Source organism: Mya arenaria, chromosome 12 (genome assembly GCF_026914265.1).
Source record: "Mya arenaria isolate MELC-2E11 chromosome 12, ASM2691426v1".
NCBI classification, from domain to species: Eukaryota; Metazoa; Mollusca; class Bivalvia; order Myida; family Myidae; genus Mya; species Mya arenaria.
In genome coordinates, this window is record NC_069133.1 from 46,550,185 (window position 1) to 46,567,947 (window position 17,763).

At 35.6% G+C, this 17,763-nt stretch overlaps 1 protein-coding gene across 1 annotated transcript in view; it reads right to left on the reverse strand.

Moving 5' to 3' along the window:
• Positions 1 to 1,121: 1,121 nt before the first annotated feature.
• LOC128211833 (helicase POLQ-like) overlaps positions 1,122 to 17,763 on the reverse strand; it is a 386,931-nt gene continuing 370,289 nt past the window's right edge. Inside the window, exons 11-22 of the mRNA XM_052916916.1 lie at positions 16,352 to 16,459; positions 15,617 to 15,771; positions 14,557 to 14,796; positions 13,550 to 13,691; positions 13,019 to 13,123; positions 12,313 to 12,541; positions 9,110 to 9,267; positions 6,920 to 7,018; positions 6,187 to 6,360; positions 5,292 to 5,405; positions 4,642 to 4,776; positions 1,122 to 2,315 (exon numbers count right to left, since the gene is read on the reverse strand). Coding sequence (XP_052772876.1) covers positions 2,157 to 2,315; positions 4,642 to 4,776; positions 5,292 to 5,405; positions 6,187 to 6,360; positions 6,920 to 7,018; positions 9,110 to 9,267; positions 12,313 to 12,541; positions 13,019 to 13,123; positions 13,550 to 13,691; positions 14,557 to 14,796; positions 15,617 to 15,771; positions 16,352 to 16,459 — 1,818 coding nt within the window. The 3' untranslated portion in view covers positions 1,122 to 2,156. The remainder of the gene's footprint in view (positions 2,316 to 4,641; positions 4,777 to 5,291; positions 5,406 to 6,186; positions 6,361 to 6,919; positions 7,019 to 9,109; positions 9,268 to 12,312; positions 12,542 to 13,018; positions 13,124 to 13,549; positions 13,692 to 14,556; positions 14,797 to 15,616; positions 15,772 to 16,351; positions 16,460 to 17,763) is intronic.

The following is a 17,763-nucleotide window of genomic DNA, read 5'->3' on the forward strand; positions in this document are numbered from 1 at the left end:
TCTACATCAATAAGTATTTAATTTATACTGCTATATAAATAATTCACATTTTTGTGAGACACTATGATAAGTATGTACCAATAATCATATGCAAATAGGATGCACTTGCAAAACACAATATTTTATAGAAATATCTAAAAAAAAATAACAATTTAGTAAAGTATTAGATATTTTAATAAGTATGCTTAAAAAGATTATTCTGTAAAATGACCCCATGTCATGATGTGTACACATAAACAACCTGGGAATATATTTATATTAGTTTCAGATACGACAGAAAATACTGCAACAAATTGTATCATATTTCATTATTTGAATATTTAAAGTGGCACTTGTATTTAAAATCAATACATACACATGTATAACAAACATACATTTTGAGTGATAAACCTTTAACTACTTACTAAATAATGCATTTATGGAAAATATTAAATACTGATAACAAGATTGTAACCGTGTATTTAATAGCTAAAAACCCAAAAATATTAAATGATTGGTGAATGTTTTCTGCACCTTTCTTTCAAATTAAACTTGGTATCCTTCATAAAAATCATTGTTTCTGATTTATTCATCCTTTTTGGTATATCAAACCATTTGTATTATTGTGGTAAATTTTATTTGGGAGTAAGCGTGCATCTTAAACATCAAATTTCAGTACAGAGCATGAACAACAAAGAAATAAATACATCATCAAAATGCTTCAGAAATACATTACATTAAATATTACATTATTTCTTAGAGTAGATATTGCTTAGTTACAACTATATGTATACATAGCACCAATTAAACAACTGTCACAGTTCTATAATCATAGCATTTGTCATCATTGCCAATCCTCTTTGGCAGCTGCAGTTCATAACTTTTGATTAAAACAATCAAGGAATAACTCTTTTCAATGATGTGTCAGTGTAACTTCAGGGCCTATATTACTAACATCCTGAGTCTAAGTTTGAGAGGCTAATTTAAGGAATGAACTGCGGGCTTGATGTTATTATCGGGGTATGAACGCAATTGGGCTGGTCAAAGTGAGTGGAGTCCGAAGGACTCCATGCATACTTTGACCAGCACAACTGCGTTCATATCCCCGATAATGACATCAAGCCCGCAATTCATTACTTATATTTACACCAATAGTTCATTATTTCATTCAAGAAATGTAAAAAAAAACTTTATTTCATTTAAGAAAACCTTTCAGTAATCCTTTCTTACCCATTCTGTAAATAAAACAACTCGACTGTAACAGGAAACATTTTTTCAAATGACGTCACAATAACGCGGGAAAATGTCAACCATTTGAAAACACTTTTAAACGTCAAATTGAAACACTTATGGCAACAATACATTTAAGATATCATAAATTTACACTTTCTAAAATGTTGATTTATATTTTACGGGACCTTCTGACACAATACAAACAATAACAAGATCAACAATTCCATGTATATTGTTATGCGATGAATTACGATTCCGAACATATCCGAAGATGTTGAGTTCATCGATTGATAAACGCAATTGCCAAAGGCAGTTCATTTAAGGAATGGAAGTTGAGGTGTAAATATTATATGATGGATACTTTAAATCATTTAAGAAATCAGTATTCTGAGTCTCAGTCTAAAACTCAGACTCAGGATGTTAGTGAATATGTTCCACAGGCTTTCCACAACTATCCCATAGAACAAAGTAGGAGCCCCTTTTGACAAAATATGAGAAAGTGGAATTTTGCACTACGAAAAAGTAAGAAAATAAGGATTTTTACAACAGTTTAAGTATGTTTGTTTTAAAAAAATCATCTGAGTATGCATTTTTAATAACTTTTTATAAATTTTTAATAAAGCTGCGAATAAACTAAGCTCTGTATCCAGTCTAAAGTCTAAAAAAAATAGTCAAGTCAGGCTACTTCAGATAAGCATTGTTTCAAATAACTCGTGCACAGCTGTTTGCTTCACAAGGTAATTGGTCAACAAAATTAACAAATGAAGAATTAGAACTGATCTATCAAAAAGCTTTTGTTCACTAAAAAGTAGGAATAATAGGTTTTGACAACAGATGAGAAATAGTGAGAGGCCTTTCAAAAATGCAGCAAAAAAGAGAAGAAAATTTCAAAAATATAGAAACAATGGAAATCTTTTTCCATCTTATTACATCAATGCCTAATACTATCCATCAATGTCTGAAGCCTGTGAGTCAGGTGCTGGGGTGACAGGGGCTGGTGTTGGAATGGTCGCCATGGTAACGGTGGGCTCCACTCCCTTTGGCACAGAAACTAACGCATCAACCTCCTCCATCATGGCATCTTTCTTCTCACTCAGCACCAGCTGAAACATGTAACAAAATCACATGAACAATGGGAGATTAATTTTAGTTTTGGTAGAACAAAGCGTTGCAGTGGTAGTATAGGAAAGGCTGTCATTGCTTTTCCATAAAATCTATAATAAATTTACAGAAAAATAAGGATATCCTTTGTTCACTCATACCATAATACAATGTATTAATCTTTTTTCTCCTCAAATCTTTAGCGATCTTGGCAGGTAAAGCCTGCAACAGTTCACATTTTTCCTCTTCTCAAAACCTGGCTCATCTTAACAGAGCTTGGTTAAACATGCATTCAATTTCTCTCCTCAAAACTAGGTACTGTTTCAGTGTAGAAACTATAGAGAGTGTACATGTTCTTATTTTTGTGGCAAAGAGTTATTTACAATGTAACACAACAGATTAGCTTACACTTTGTATGCCAAAGATATTCTATAGTGAAATATATCTGTTACATAGTTTTTAGACTATCTGCGCATGCGCGCAGGTAGTCTTAAGACCACAAACTGCAAAGAACTACTTCTATTCATGTCGTTTTAACCCATTTTTTTTGTCTCAATGCGCTCTATGTTTAATAGAAGATTGGTCCTGTTGCAGTCCGAGTATGAGTTTTTGCTTGTTCGGCTATTTCCGCGCTGTAATTATGTATCCTGGCATTTTATTTTAGCAGAATATAACTATTTTTAGATCGTTATATTTATCAGATTAATGAGGGTCAAGATAATGGAGGCTCTAGTAGGAAGATAACATACAGTATTGATATTCACTCTGGTTTAGCCCATGATGTTTCAGAAATTATTACCGCTCGCAAGTGTCCCATCGCCTGCAGCAGTTGTTATTAAAACCTGACGTGATCCTGAAGCACGCTTATTTGTAATGGTGATTTTTTATTTGACTTTTATGAGATAAGAAACAAATATAATTATTGTCTTAGTGTTAAAATAGTTGTATCTCAGGTTTCGCATTGCTAATGCTTCAAATACTATTCATTGTAATTTACCTGCTGCACAATAACAAGATACTATTCATTCTATGAATTTAGGTGTTTATATTTCTAATGAGATGTTTCCATTTTTTGCATAAAAGCTTCGTTCCGGTATATTCTTGGCATAGTTTTAGACATTAGGCTTTCAATTTATATAAGCACACATGCCCTGATACGACAGTGAGTCATGCATACGTTTGGTGAAGCAAAGTAGTTCGGATTAAACCTGTTTAACATCAAAAGAGTATGAAGCATTCATAACAGCACTAGTACTATTTCTACACAGGTATATATACTTACATAAAACATTAATAACATTAAATTTATCAATAAACTTTAAAAAGCACAATCATATTCTCATTCATAAAAACAGACTAGTTCCGATAATCTAAAAATAGTTTCAACTACATTAACTGACCTATATCCTAAACATAGTTTCTACATGCATTAACTGACCACATGTTTGTCCTCACCGCGGGAAAACGACCATCTGATAAGCTTTGCATTCTAAAGGGTATTATTGCTAAAGTTGCTCGTAAAAATAAAATCATTTTCCTTAAAGAATTAAAACGTGTAAGTTCATAAAATTTGTCTAACGTACGCTTTCTAATCAAAGCACCGAAAAACCGATTGAAAAGAGCATTTACTGTAACTTCAAATACATGGGGATACGTCGACTGAATTGATATAAAGCTGTGCATTTTGAATGGAATTATTGCTGAAGTTGTTTGTGAAAAATGATTTTCCTTAAACAAAATGTGTATGTTTATAAAAGGAAATGATACATATATATATATATATATATATGATGCATTGTATTTTCCTATGGTATGATATCTAATCAAAGCAACGAAAAACCTTTACAAACGATTGAAATGGGGCATGCATTGTAACACTAAATACATGGGGATGGGGGATTACGACGATTGAAGTGACATTTACAAAAACAAAATGACCCAAGACGCCATAAAGATAAAGATATGTTTGTTTCTTCGCCCAGTGTGGGCACAAGCGCTCTCGGCACATTTTTCATTCATTTTTTATTTATGTGCCCTTCACCCATTCCCATAGTTCAAATAAAATTTGCAACTCTCACATATTTGCCCGCAGATAGTCTTTCAGCGCCTCGCGCTTTGATTTATATTCATCATCTATACACACAAAGTTTAAAAAATGCCATTCGGATCAATATTGACATATACACAAATTTCCACTTATGGATTTAAACAACCAAAGCATTCAAAGTTTGCAAATAAGATTGTTCTGGTTTTGAGGAGAGAATAAATGCATTATGTTTTTTTATGTTACAGGCATTGAGTGAGCTGGTGCCTTAAGGATATCTATACCTGAGAAGAAGCCACAATCTGTTTTGCCACTTTGCGAGGCATGTATTGCACTGCCTTGACCAGGTCTTCAGGCTTGGCAGCAGCCACTGAGCTCAGGGTCTTGTATCCCGCAGCAAACATCAGCCTAGCTCTACCCTGAGATGTAAAGTAATAAACTGTTATGTTTATGGCCAAAATGCTCCTTAATATGGGCAATGTGAATAATGTGAATCTCTTCACATTTTTATATACTCACAAATTCCCCAAAATTTTAATGCGCGAAACGTGGCTTGCTATGAAATGACTTTGACCTTAAAAACTGAGCATGCTAGGGATTCACAATATAGCTGAACCAAAATTTTAACTTAAATTTTAACATTTTATATTTTTCTGGAAGATTGAAACATAATATTTGTTTGGGTTTCTAAATTACCTTTCTACTTCAATAACTGCTGACAACAACAACTAGGATTTTTTTACACATTATGACATAACACTTTATTGATTGATTTGAATACAGTTTGAAATACAAATGGCGTTTATTAGCTTAATAAATGACATGTCAAGTAAATGAGTATATATTATATAAATAACTTGCAAAATTTATTTATTCAAGTGAAACAGTCACTGTGTATATGTCAAGTAAACACATTTTGTATCATTTAATTTACCAGTTTGACCCCGGGGATCTCCATGAGTGGAATAAGCTCGGCTGTGACACAGTATGACAGGCGGCGCACAAAGTTTCCAAGCAAGTCCTTGTACGCCCAGAATTCTTCCAGTTCCTATGAAATACAATGGAAAGACATTAGTACAGTGTTTTGTTTGTGGATAATGGTGCAATCAGATCAACAAACATCATATTATCAACGTTTTGAAATGGTTCTTCTCAGAAGTATTATATCTTTTTTAAAGATAATAGTCTGATTTGTCTGTTCAGCAAAATGTTTGATTGATTTAGACTCAAATGTCTAATATAATTTGTGAGGCTTAAAGTTACTTAATAAATAACAAAAATTATCACAATATTTTGTCCTATGCTTGTTGATAAGAGGTAGTGCACCAATTTCAAATTTGATTAATTTTTATTTCAGTTTTTCAAAATTCTCCTCTGTATACTATCACTCAAATACAACTACAGTTGAACCTCGTTGGCTCGAAGTCCCTGTGACCAGCAAAAATACCTTGAGCCTTGGCAAATTTGAGCCAAGCGGGAATGTTTACCACCAATATTAATTACAGAATTACATAAAAAAAATAATTGCGATTATTGATTTTGGGTATGTTCATGACTAAACAGATTTATGAAGAATTAAAGCAAACAACAAACAACAATGGATTAACAGTTTTTGTACTCATTTAGTCAAGACGATGGAACATAATTTATAGTGCAACAGATGCTGTAAGATTTCACAAATGTAGTCTTCTCAAGCCAAACAACAGTTTTATCTGACAGAAATGTGTGACACTGTGCAGCTTGCAAACTGGCCGTCAGGAAAAGAAAGTTCTAAATCAAAATAATCAGTTAAGCATTCACATTATGTAATACAAGACAAATAATTTTACCTGACAGAAATGTGCCACACAGCTGGCGAAGCTAGCGGCCCCGGACAGGAGGTTCTGTATAAATCCCCTAGGTTGTTCGAACTTTTCTGCCACCTCCCAAACAGACTTTTCCCGCCAAAGGTCGTACAACATCAATGTAAGGTAGAATCTCTTGACAACAAATTCATTCACTTTCTGAAAAAAAGAACATCAAGAGCTATTTAATTGATAATACTATGTTTTCTTAACAAACAGAAACCTACAAAGAAATCATCAGCATCAATTATCTCAAAATACGGGTAACATCAAAGCTTTTGCACCCTAATAATGCCTTTATCACTCACAACACCAATAGCTTAGACAACACATAGGCTATGACAATACCTAAAAAAATCTAAAATCAGACCAGCTAAAATACTTCAACAGTACAGCTCAGATTTTAGTCGTAAGACAAGACAAAGCAAATGTCAAGACATCATCTCTAAAGATTGTATTGAAAAAAAAAGTGTACGATATACATGTGTGTTTATTCATAGTCCATATATATGTATACATCTTGAATGATTTAATGTTGCATGTGTATTTATGAAGTTTAATGACTATTGAAATATTGTGCATATGTCATCGTATAATTAAAATAAATGATGTCTATTTTGGGTTGGAGGCCTCATATTACGAAATGAATTATTTGTATTTTGTACTCATGTATCCAACAGGTCAAATTTAAGTTAAATTAGAGATATAAGTGAGTTACCAGTCTGGATTTCTGCATCGCTGCTCGTTTAGCGACGTATGACTCAGGGACTCCTATCAAACTGGCAACTTTCAGCTCCGATTGGTCAAATGTTCCATACTGAAAATTAGAAAATTTTTATATCGCTTTATTAAAATGCTGTCCTCATTATTGTATTATTTCTTCCTGCCATTCAAAATAGCGATTCTTACATGTAGTTATATTTATAATTTGTACATAAGGCTTTTAATGCTGAAATTAAAACTATTTTATAATCCATCAAACAAATAATAATTAATTGAATGTGGCCATTGTGTAGCTGTAGATGCTGACCAATGAACTACAACTAGTCAGACATACATTGCTATGGCACTTTAATCTACGGTGCTGCTTAAACACAACTGAATATCTCCCCCCAGCCATGATCTGATAGCACCAACAAGTTAACATCGTTAAAAAATTATACACATATACAGTTATAATTGATAGTTAATTCTATTCACATTTTATTCAATGCCGAAAAGAAAGCAACCACTATTAATTACCGAAAGAAATGCTTTAGAACTGACAAGTGATTTTTTGACAGGTATTTTTTCTAGATGTACATGTACAAGATGGGAAATCATCAATCACTTGATTATAGGAATATATCGTATCCAAAATACATTGATGTGAATTTGGAATGGCTGGTGACCCCATATTATTTCGGTATCATTTCAAAAGGTTTTACGCAAACTTGAATATAGAGTTAACACAATGCCAAACAATTATTACCAAAAAATAATTTCTTTGTCTTGAAAATTTAAAAAAAAATGGTCTTTCATGTACAATAACAGATTAAATCAAAATCAAAGATACAAACTGCAGTAATTTTATTTATAATGTCTTATAGCCAATTTATTTTACCTTATTGTGATCAGTACGCAAAGCCTTTCTAAATGATATCAAGGTTGCATGGAGTCACCTGGCATCAAAATATAACAGAATTACCGGTACTGTTATGGCTTGATAAATTGACAAGCTTAACTGTGCACTTGATACCGTTCCTACCTAATACTAGCTGACAGTAATATTGTATAAGATGAAACAACAAATATTACACAGGAATTTATTCTCAATCAGCACAAATTTGTTCAGAACAAATATTCTTTAAATGCTAAAATTCAAACTTCAAAAAAACGACACTTATGTGGCCATTGCGTAGCTGTAGATGCTGACCAATGAACTACAACTAGTCAGACATACATTGCTATAGCACTTTAATCTATGGTGCTGCTTAAACACGACTGCATATCTCCTGTCAGCCATGATCTGATACCACCAACAAATTAATGTCATTCAAAAATTATACACATATAAATGAGTTATTTTAATCCCCCACACCATAACGCAATTACCAAATTAAATCCTTTAGACCTGACAAGCCATTTCTTTGTCGGGTATTTTCCCTAACTTACATGTACATGATAGTGATGCGAAAAAATATCTAATACTTGCTAATACAATGCTGAAAACAATATTGTTAAAGATGAAACAAACAAAAATCATAATATCTATCATGTGTTTAGGGTCAGTATTGAGGGATGTAAGATGCAAGGACACATGCAGAAGCTGGTAAACGATACTTGACGAGTAACAGGCCTGAGGATGGAATTTCAAATTTCAATCGGGGACTGGAAAGAAATAATTGATTTTTTCTTGCATTATCAGCAGCATATCTTTAATATTCCATTATGGTAAAATTTGATGTAGAAAACAATTTTTTGTACATTTCATCAAATAGTGCATACAAAGTTGTTAACTTACGTCATGATGCAAAGTATTTCTAGCACAATGTTGATGTCAAACAGTTCCTCTAAAGCAGCCCTTTTTTAAGATGATTAATTTCATTTTGCATTAATTATTTTTGTATTCCTTCGCACACTTTTGAAATATCATAAATTAGTTTTCATAAATGATATAAAGAAAAAGAAGAAAAAAAGTGGTCCATTGTTGCACTTGAGTCATCATGCCTAGATAGCGGCCAGATGAAATTTTCCAGCGTGGCCATATCCTATGGAAGTGCCTGTACGGTGTGCAAGAATACACACAAAATTGAATGTATTGCAATCAGCCTGAAACATCAAATTCACATCTTTATGATGTAACAACTCAATTTCTCACTTTACTTAACTAAAAAAGAAACAAAATATAACAGAAACCTAACTCTACCTGGTTGAAGTATATATGCCATGATGGGTTCATAGTAGTGACAACATCATATGGAGTGACTAGGTACAGTAAGTGTAGATGTGTGGACAGGACTATTGACTCTTCTGCTTGTTTAAGGTCCGCATACAGCAGCCCAGCAAAGTCAGGATCTATAGGGCCTGAAACAGAGAATTATGCTTGTTAAAGGTCAACATACAGCAGCCAGGCGTAGTATATGTATATACGGCCTGAAATAGTGAATTATGCTTGTTAAAGGTCAACATACAGCAGCCAGGCGTAGTATATGTATATACGGCCTGAAATAGTGAATTATGCTTGTTAAAGGTCAACATACAGCAGCCAGGCTTAGTATATGTATATACGGCCTGAAATAGAGAATTATGCTTGTTAAAGGTCTACATACAGCAGCCAGGCGTAGTATATGTATATACGGCCTGAAATAGTGAATTATTCTTGTTAAAGGTCTACATACAGCAGCCAGGCTTAGTATATGTATATACCGCCTGAAATAGTGAATTATTCTTGTTGAAGGTCAACATACAGCAGCCAGGCTTAGTATATGTACAATTTATACGGCCTGAAATAGTGAATTATGCTTGTTAAAGGTCAACATACAGCAGCCAGGCTTAGTATATGTATATACCGCCTGAAATAGTGAATTATTCTTGTTAAAGGTCAACATACAGCAGCCAGGCTTAGTATATGTACAATTTATACGGCCTGAAATAGTGAATTATGCTTGTTAAAGGTCAACATACAGCAGCCAGGCTTAGTATATGTATATACGGCCTGAAATAGTGAATTATGCTTGTTAAAGGTCAACATACAGCAGCCCAGCATAGTCTGGGTATATACGGCCTAAAATAGTGAATTATGCTTCAAAGTTGTTAAATTATGCATACAGCAGCCAAGCGTAATCTGGGTATATATGGCCTGAAATAGTGAATCATGCTTGTTTAAGGTCTGCTTACAGCAGCCCAGCACAGTCTGGGTCTATAGGGCCTGAAATTGTGAATTATGCTTGTTTAAGGTCTGTTTACAGCAGCCCAGCACAGTCTGGGTCTATAGGGCCTGAAATTGTGAATTATGCTTGTTTGAGGTCTGCTTACAGCAGCCCAGCACAGTCTGGGTCTATAGGGCCTGAAATTGTGAATTATGCTTGTTTAAGGTCTGCTTACAGCAGCCCTGCACAGTCTGGGTCTATAGGGCCTGAAATTGTGAATTATGCTTGTTTAAGGTCTGCTTACAGCAGCCCAGCACAGTCTGGGTCTATAGGGCCTGAAATTGTGAATTATGCTTGTTTGAGGTCTGCTTACAGCAGCCCAGCACAGTCTGGGTCTATAGGGCCTGAAATTGTGAATTATGCTTGTTTAAGGTCTGCTTACAGCAGCCCAGCACAGTCTGGGTCTATAGGGCCTGAAATTGTGAATTATGCTTGTTTAAGGTCTGCTTACAGCAGCCCAGCACAGTCTGGGTCTATAGGGCCTGAAATTGTGAATTATGCTTGTTTAAGGTCTGCTTACAGCAGCCCAGCACAGTCTGGGTCTATAGGGCCTGAAATTGTGAATTATGCTTGTTTAAGGTCTGCTTACAGCAGCCCTGCACAGTCTGGGTCTATAGGGCCTGAAATTGTGAATTATGCTTGTTTAAGGTCTGCTTACAGCAGCCCAGCACAGTCTGGGTCTATAGGGCCTGAAATTGTGAATTATGCTTGTTTAAGGTCTGCTTACAGCAGCCCAGCACAGTCTGGGTCTATAGGGCCTGAAATTGTGAATTATGCTTGTTTAAGGTCTGCTTACAGCAGCCCTGCACAGTCTGGGTCTATAGAGCCTGAAATTGTGAATTATGCTTGTTTAAGGTCTGCTTACAGCAGCCCAGCACAGTCCGGGTCTATAGGGCCTGAAATTGTGAATTATGCTTGTTTAAGGTCTGCTTACAGCAGCCCAGCACAGTCTGGGTCTATAGGGCCTGAAATTGTGAATTATGCTTGTTTGAGGTCTGCTTACAGCAGCCCAGCACAGTCTGGGTCTATAGGGCCTGAACTTGTGAATTATGCTTGTTTGAGGTCTGCTTACAGCAGCCCTGCACAGTCTGGGTCTATAGGGCCTGAAAAAGTGAATTATGCTTGTTTAAGGTCTGCTTACAGCAGCCCTGCACAGTCTGGGTCTATAGGGCCTGAAATTGTGAATTATGCTTGTTTGAGGTCTGCTTACAGCAGCCCAGCACAGTCTGGGTCTATAGGGCCTGAAATTGTGAATTATGCTTGTTTGAGGTCTGCTTACAGCAGCCCAGCACAGTCTGGGTCTATAGGGCCTGAAATTGTGAATTATGCTTGTTTAAGGTCTGCTTACAGCAGCCCAGCACAGTCTGGGTCTATAGGGCCTGAGATAGAAAACAATGCTTGTTTGTGTTCAGCAAGGTAAAGCAAACAAAAGACCATGGAGTGAATGCCAACGCTCAATGCACATTTATATTTTTTTTGGTGAAACAAGGGGACTTAACTTGACAAGCCAGAGTTATGAGCTTTGCTATACTTGGTGCATTGCCTCTGGCAACATGTGTACACGGTTTCAATATTTTGAATGGTTTTAAAGATGGTTTAACCAGTATATATTGCAAAAAATAATAAACATGAGAAATGAATAGGCCCAGGAATATAGAATTTAACAGATTGGATAAAAATGTAATACATATCAATGACATAAATTTCATAAGAGTTGAGATGTATCCAGAAATGATTTTTCTTAGTCTCTCTTCTGGTTTAAGAGTCATGGCCAAGGTTAAAGTTTTGTATACTGACAATGCCAACAACACATTAACTTTTTTTCTTCGAAAACCATTTATGCTAACAACAGGCAAACTTGAGATTTAAACCAGCATACTTTGATATTAAACTAAATTCCAGGGTGGAGCTTTGCAATGTATTTCAAGACCATGTCAATTTTCTACATATTATACATGTATGTCATTCTGTTTTAAAATGTATTTCACATACCATTGTGACCTGTAAGAATTACATTAACTTATTCATATATACATTTTGCAAATGTTACTGACATGGAAACATCAATTTCAAAGCCAAAAATATTCATCTCAAAATCATCATCATTTATCTTGATAATTCTACAAAAATGATCTTATTTAATAAGACGTTTATTTAAATTGATCAGTAGTAATTTGCAATAGCTTATTTGACAAAATACCTTTGAAAGTAGCCTTTCCAAGCGGTGTGACCTCTAGACTGTGTATCACAGATTCACCCTTTTCTGGCTCCTCTGACAGAGACTTGGTTTGTAAAACCAGTCCAGAATCGATGAGTTTCTGTAGGGACTCCTGGCATAGTGTTGCCATGGAAACATTCAGTGCAGACTGTTGTATATGAGCCAGAGAGCGGTTTGTGAAGCGAAAGACGTCTTCTGTTGTTGTTGTAACCTTTTTAAAAACATGGGAAAACACAAAATAAAACACATTATAAATTAATTTTTTTTCATATGCTATCACAATCTATGATCAAGATATATTTATTAAGAAATATTGATGGTCTGATAGATTGACAAATATGACGCGATATTTTTTACGTTAAATCCTGATAACTGAAAGTTTGCTATAAAAAATTATCTTATTATTAAATGACTTGTTACTCATTATATGGAGTATATACTGGCTTCAGCAAATTGTATAAATACATGTTACGTTTTGGCCAAAGTTATCAAAAAAAAATATTAGTTGGTCAATATTTATCCAATAAAAACTACTAACCAATCAAACTGTTTCATTGAGTCAATTAGCCAAAAGATAAACTGTGGACAACTTATCCAAGTATTACATAATTGGCTGTGGTTCTTTGAAAACATAGCATAAGAAAAGTATATTTATATGTAATGTCCTGTTTTATATCTAAGATCCTACCTTGAGCCCAATGGTAGAAAGGAGAAGTGATCGTATACCTCGACCACCATCATAAACAAGACTGCTATGACACTTCTCTATTGGACAGGACAGTAAATCCACAACCTGTATTGTGAAGGCATTGTTTAAGAACAGTGGACACATTAACCATACGACTGTCCTTTCCTCTCACTGAATTGTCAAAACTGAAGATCACAATGAAAACAATTCCCTTACCTAAGTACACAAGACATTGATCATTATTCACTTTGTTCATGAAAGTGAACTTAGGTACGGTACACCTTCATACGCTGTTCAACAATTCTATAAAGTTTGATCAAAATCCAATTAGTTTTAACAAAGTTATGGCTCATATGTGGTACATGCCATACAGACCAAGAGACAGTGTCATTTTAATGTGATTTCTTATGGGAATAATTGCAAGTTTAAAACAAAACTATAAGAACAGCAAAGCTTATCAACTTCATAATCCTCATGTAAATCAGATAAACTTAATACCATTTTCATGTAATTAAAAAACATTCCTGTTACCTTATTTTTGTCAGTCGCTTTACAGACCAGAATGCTTTCCCCTGAGCTATCAATGCCGGCCCTTCCTGCCCGACCTACCATCTGCTTGTACTGGCTGCGGGACAGGAAAGATTGGCCTACATATGGACTGCGCAGGATCACCCTGGAAGGCAAATAAACCAGATTGAAGTGTTTGTGTCATCCTCCAGATGAAAATGCTCTCCCCTGAGCTATCTATGCCGGCCGTTCCAGTCCGACTTTCAATTTGCTTAAAATATTGGCCTAAATATTGGCTATGCAGGATCACCCTAGAAGGAAAATATACCAGATTTAATCATTTGTGTCAACCTGTAGACAAGACTGCTATCCCCTTAACTATCAATGTGGATGCCTCTTGCTAAATCTACCATCCGCTTGAACTGACTGTAGGAGAGGAAACATTAGTGCTCATATGAGCTTCGCAAAATCACCTTTGAAGAAAGAGACAAGGTTGAAGCATTACTGCTACACTACACACTAGAATGCTCTTCCCTGAGCTGACATACTATTCACCCTACCGTCTGCTTGTTCTGACTAAATGACAGAATTATCTCGCCCACATATGGGCTTTACAAAACCACTTTGTAAAGGAAACATACAACTATGCCATTCAAATCACCTTGCAGACAAAAATCCCCTCCCCCTGATCTGGAATTACTGGCCTGGCCGGGCATGCTCATCCTACCATCTGTGTATATTGACAGTGGGATATTGATATACTGGCCTACATATGAGCTGCGTAGAATTAACACTGTAAGATAACAGACACAATAGTAACATTTTAATCACCTTTTTTGTAGGCAGCCAATCAGACAAGAATGCTCACCCCCATGCAATAAGTGAAGTGTTGGGTTAACAAAGACTTTGACAAAAGCTCAACTATATTTCTTCAAAAAATGGAAAGCAAAATATATGTACATATCATATACAGCAGTATTCAAACGCAGAAGAGGACTGTTTTACAGAAAAAAATATATTCTAAAGCTAACCGTTTTGCGGGCAGATTGACCCCTGCAGCCAGTGTAGAAGTACACGTCAGTAGGCACAGTATCCCTTCGCTGTATGCCTCCTCTATGAGCTTGCGTTCATCTGTGGTAAGTCCGCTGTGATGGTAAGCCACTCCGTAGTGGATTGTGTACTGAAGGGTAGGGCACATACGACCCTCAGAGTCACTGTAAAGCTCCTTCAGTAGAGCTTTTCGCTCAACTCGACGGACTTCTGTCAACTCCCTGTTATAAGCATTTATAGTTGTTTAAAGTTTAATCAGTTTATTTTCCGCAATATAAGTGTGTGCATACCACGTGATAAATTGCGTCATACATGCTACGTCAGAAGGCAATATTTTGCTATGTATGAAGACTTTAAACAAAGATTACTTCACTATTTTTTCACCATTTTAAATAAAACAAACGCATTCTTCGCCGCTTACGGAGCCCCGCCTTTGGTCTTTTACCAGAGTTTAATTGAGAGTTTAGTTTCTTAAAACACCGACAAACCTTTTCACAATACAGCCGCCTGATGGAGCACTGTCAAAACATTATTTTGGAAACAGGTTTGTCGAAATGTTTGATGAAACTAATCACCTTATTAAACTTCGGTAATAAAACGAAGGCGGGGCTCTTTAAGCGGCATAGACTGCCCTTTGTTTCATTTAAAATGGTGTAGTAAAAGTAAAGTTATCTTTGATATAAGTCTTCATTTTCAGCAAAATGTTGCCTTCAAAGGTAGCATATATGACGTAATTCATTAAGTGGTATACACACACTGAATACACATACAACTAGAAAACACTGCCAGAAGCTTAGGAATTATACATTATCACAGCAAAGAAAATGTTATTGAATTAAAAAAATAATTCTTGAGACCTGGCTTCAAAATTTATTGAATACAATTGATTGTCAGACTAGCCATGCTAACAGTTTATATTAAGACCATGCCATCTCTTGGTTAGAGTGGTCTACTGGTAAAGACGTCCACCTTTCACACACAAGTTTGCGGGTTCGATCCCCAGAGATCAGGGGTACTTTCTCATTTTTTTTCAATACATACCTTCTATATTTTGCCATGAGTTTACACAGCATGAGGGCCACATTCTCACAGTTTTTCTTCGTAGGACAGAATAGTAGACAGGAGTTCTGTGGTACAACTTCTAACACGAGGCCCAGTAGATGGTCCGGATCTACCTTCACCATCTCCGGCTTGTACTGGAATATATATCAGATAATTTTCCAAAAATGGGACTAGAGCAGATATGAGTTTTGTAGTGCAACTTCTAACACAAGTCCTCGAAGCCACCATTTCCAGCTTGTACTGGAATTCATATATATCAGATAACTTCGTGCAAATTGAACATGTACAAACAGGAGTTTTGACACACATCCTAATACACAAGGCCAAATAAGCAATCTTTTTTTACCGCCTTTGGCTTGTCATAAAGAATTTGAAAACGACGTGTAAATTGCCAAGATAACACCCTGACAACTCTCTGTGCATGTTTGGAATAAGGACTTGCAATGCAGAGCACCTGTTCAATTGTTTATTTAGAACACACATGGTCAGAAGAAGAAGTAATTTCAATGAACCATCCCATGACAGTTCCTTACCTCGAAGATGTCCACTGGATCATGACTGTGTAAACCATACCTAAAACTTGCCCACTCAGTCATGTAAGAACTGCTTACTTGGGCCCATTATTTTGACTCCATCTATCTTACAACCTAACTCGACCCTTTTCAAAATCTATACTTCCTACATTGAAAAGTAAATGTGGAAAAATAGTGTTACCTCAAAGTTGACTACACGATCATGCGTAATTTGGTCATCAGGTCCCAGGGCTTTTGGCTCTACCTTGTAGATGTTGTCTGTTAGCTTCACAAACTCAGTCAGCTGAACCTGGTAAGTAACATGTGGCAATGAATGCAAGTGCGAAATCTCTGAGTAAGAGCACTGCAAGTCGATGCCTATACTTTGGTAAAGTTTACCACTTCAGTATAGCTAAACATATCGCAACAGCTCAACACTTCAGAATAAATTAATTCTTCGATATAGCTCAATACCTTGGTATTGCTCAATACTTTGATATAGCTCAACACATCGGTATAGCTCAACACATCGGTATAGCTCAATACTTTGGTATAGCTCAATACTTTGGTATAGCTCAATACTTCGATATAGCTCAACACATTGGTATAGCTCAATACTTTGGTAAAGCTCAATACTTTGGTAAAGCTCGATACTTTAGTACAGCTTAATACTTCAGTACAGATTAATATACTCGGTATAGCTAAACAAGTTGGTATGGCTCCTCACTTTGGTATAGCTCAAAACTTCAGTTAAGCCCAACACTTGGGTATAGCTCAAAACTTCAATATAACTTAACACATCGGTATACCTCAACATTTCGGTATACCTCAACACATCAGGATAGCTCAACACTTCAGTATTGCTGGGTATAGCTGAGTATAGCAGAATACTTCAGTATAGCTCAACACTTCAGTATAGCTCGCTCAACACTTCAGTATTGTTGAGTATAGCTGAGTATAGCTGAATACTTCAGTATAGCTCAATACATCAGTATAGTTCAACACTTCAGTATAGCTCAGCACTTCAGTATTGTTGAATATAGCTCGATACTTTGGTAAAGCTCAATACTTTAGTACAGCTTAATACTTCAGTACAGCTTAATATACTCGGTATAGCTAAACAAGTTGGTATGGCTCCTCACTTTGGTATAGCTCAAAACTTCAGTTAAGCCCAACACTTGGGTATAGCTCAAAACTTCAATACATCAGTATAGTTCAACACTTCAGTATAGCTCAACAATTCAGTATAGCTCAGCACTTCAGTATTGTTGAATATAGCTGAATACTTCAGTAAAGCTCAACACATCAGTATAGTTCAACACTTCAGTATAGCTCAACACTTCAGTATTGTTGAGTATAGCTGAGTATAGCTGAATACTTCAGTATAGTTCAATACATCAATATAGTTTTACACTTTGGTATAGCTAAACAAGTATTTCGTTCTAGCATATTAAACATTTCTCAGGCTAACATTTAAGTGCACAATGGATTACACCAGGGCTATGTCAATACCTGAACTTTCCTTTCTATGAAAAACCAGACAAGCTAATGACTCATTCTCTCTGTCTCTCAAAGTTAGACTCCAGGCACTAATATCATGATAATACTCAAAGT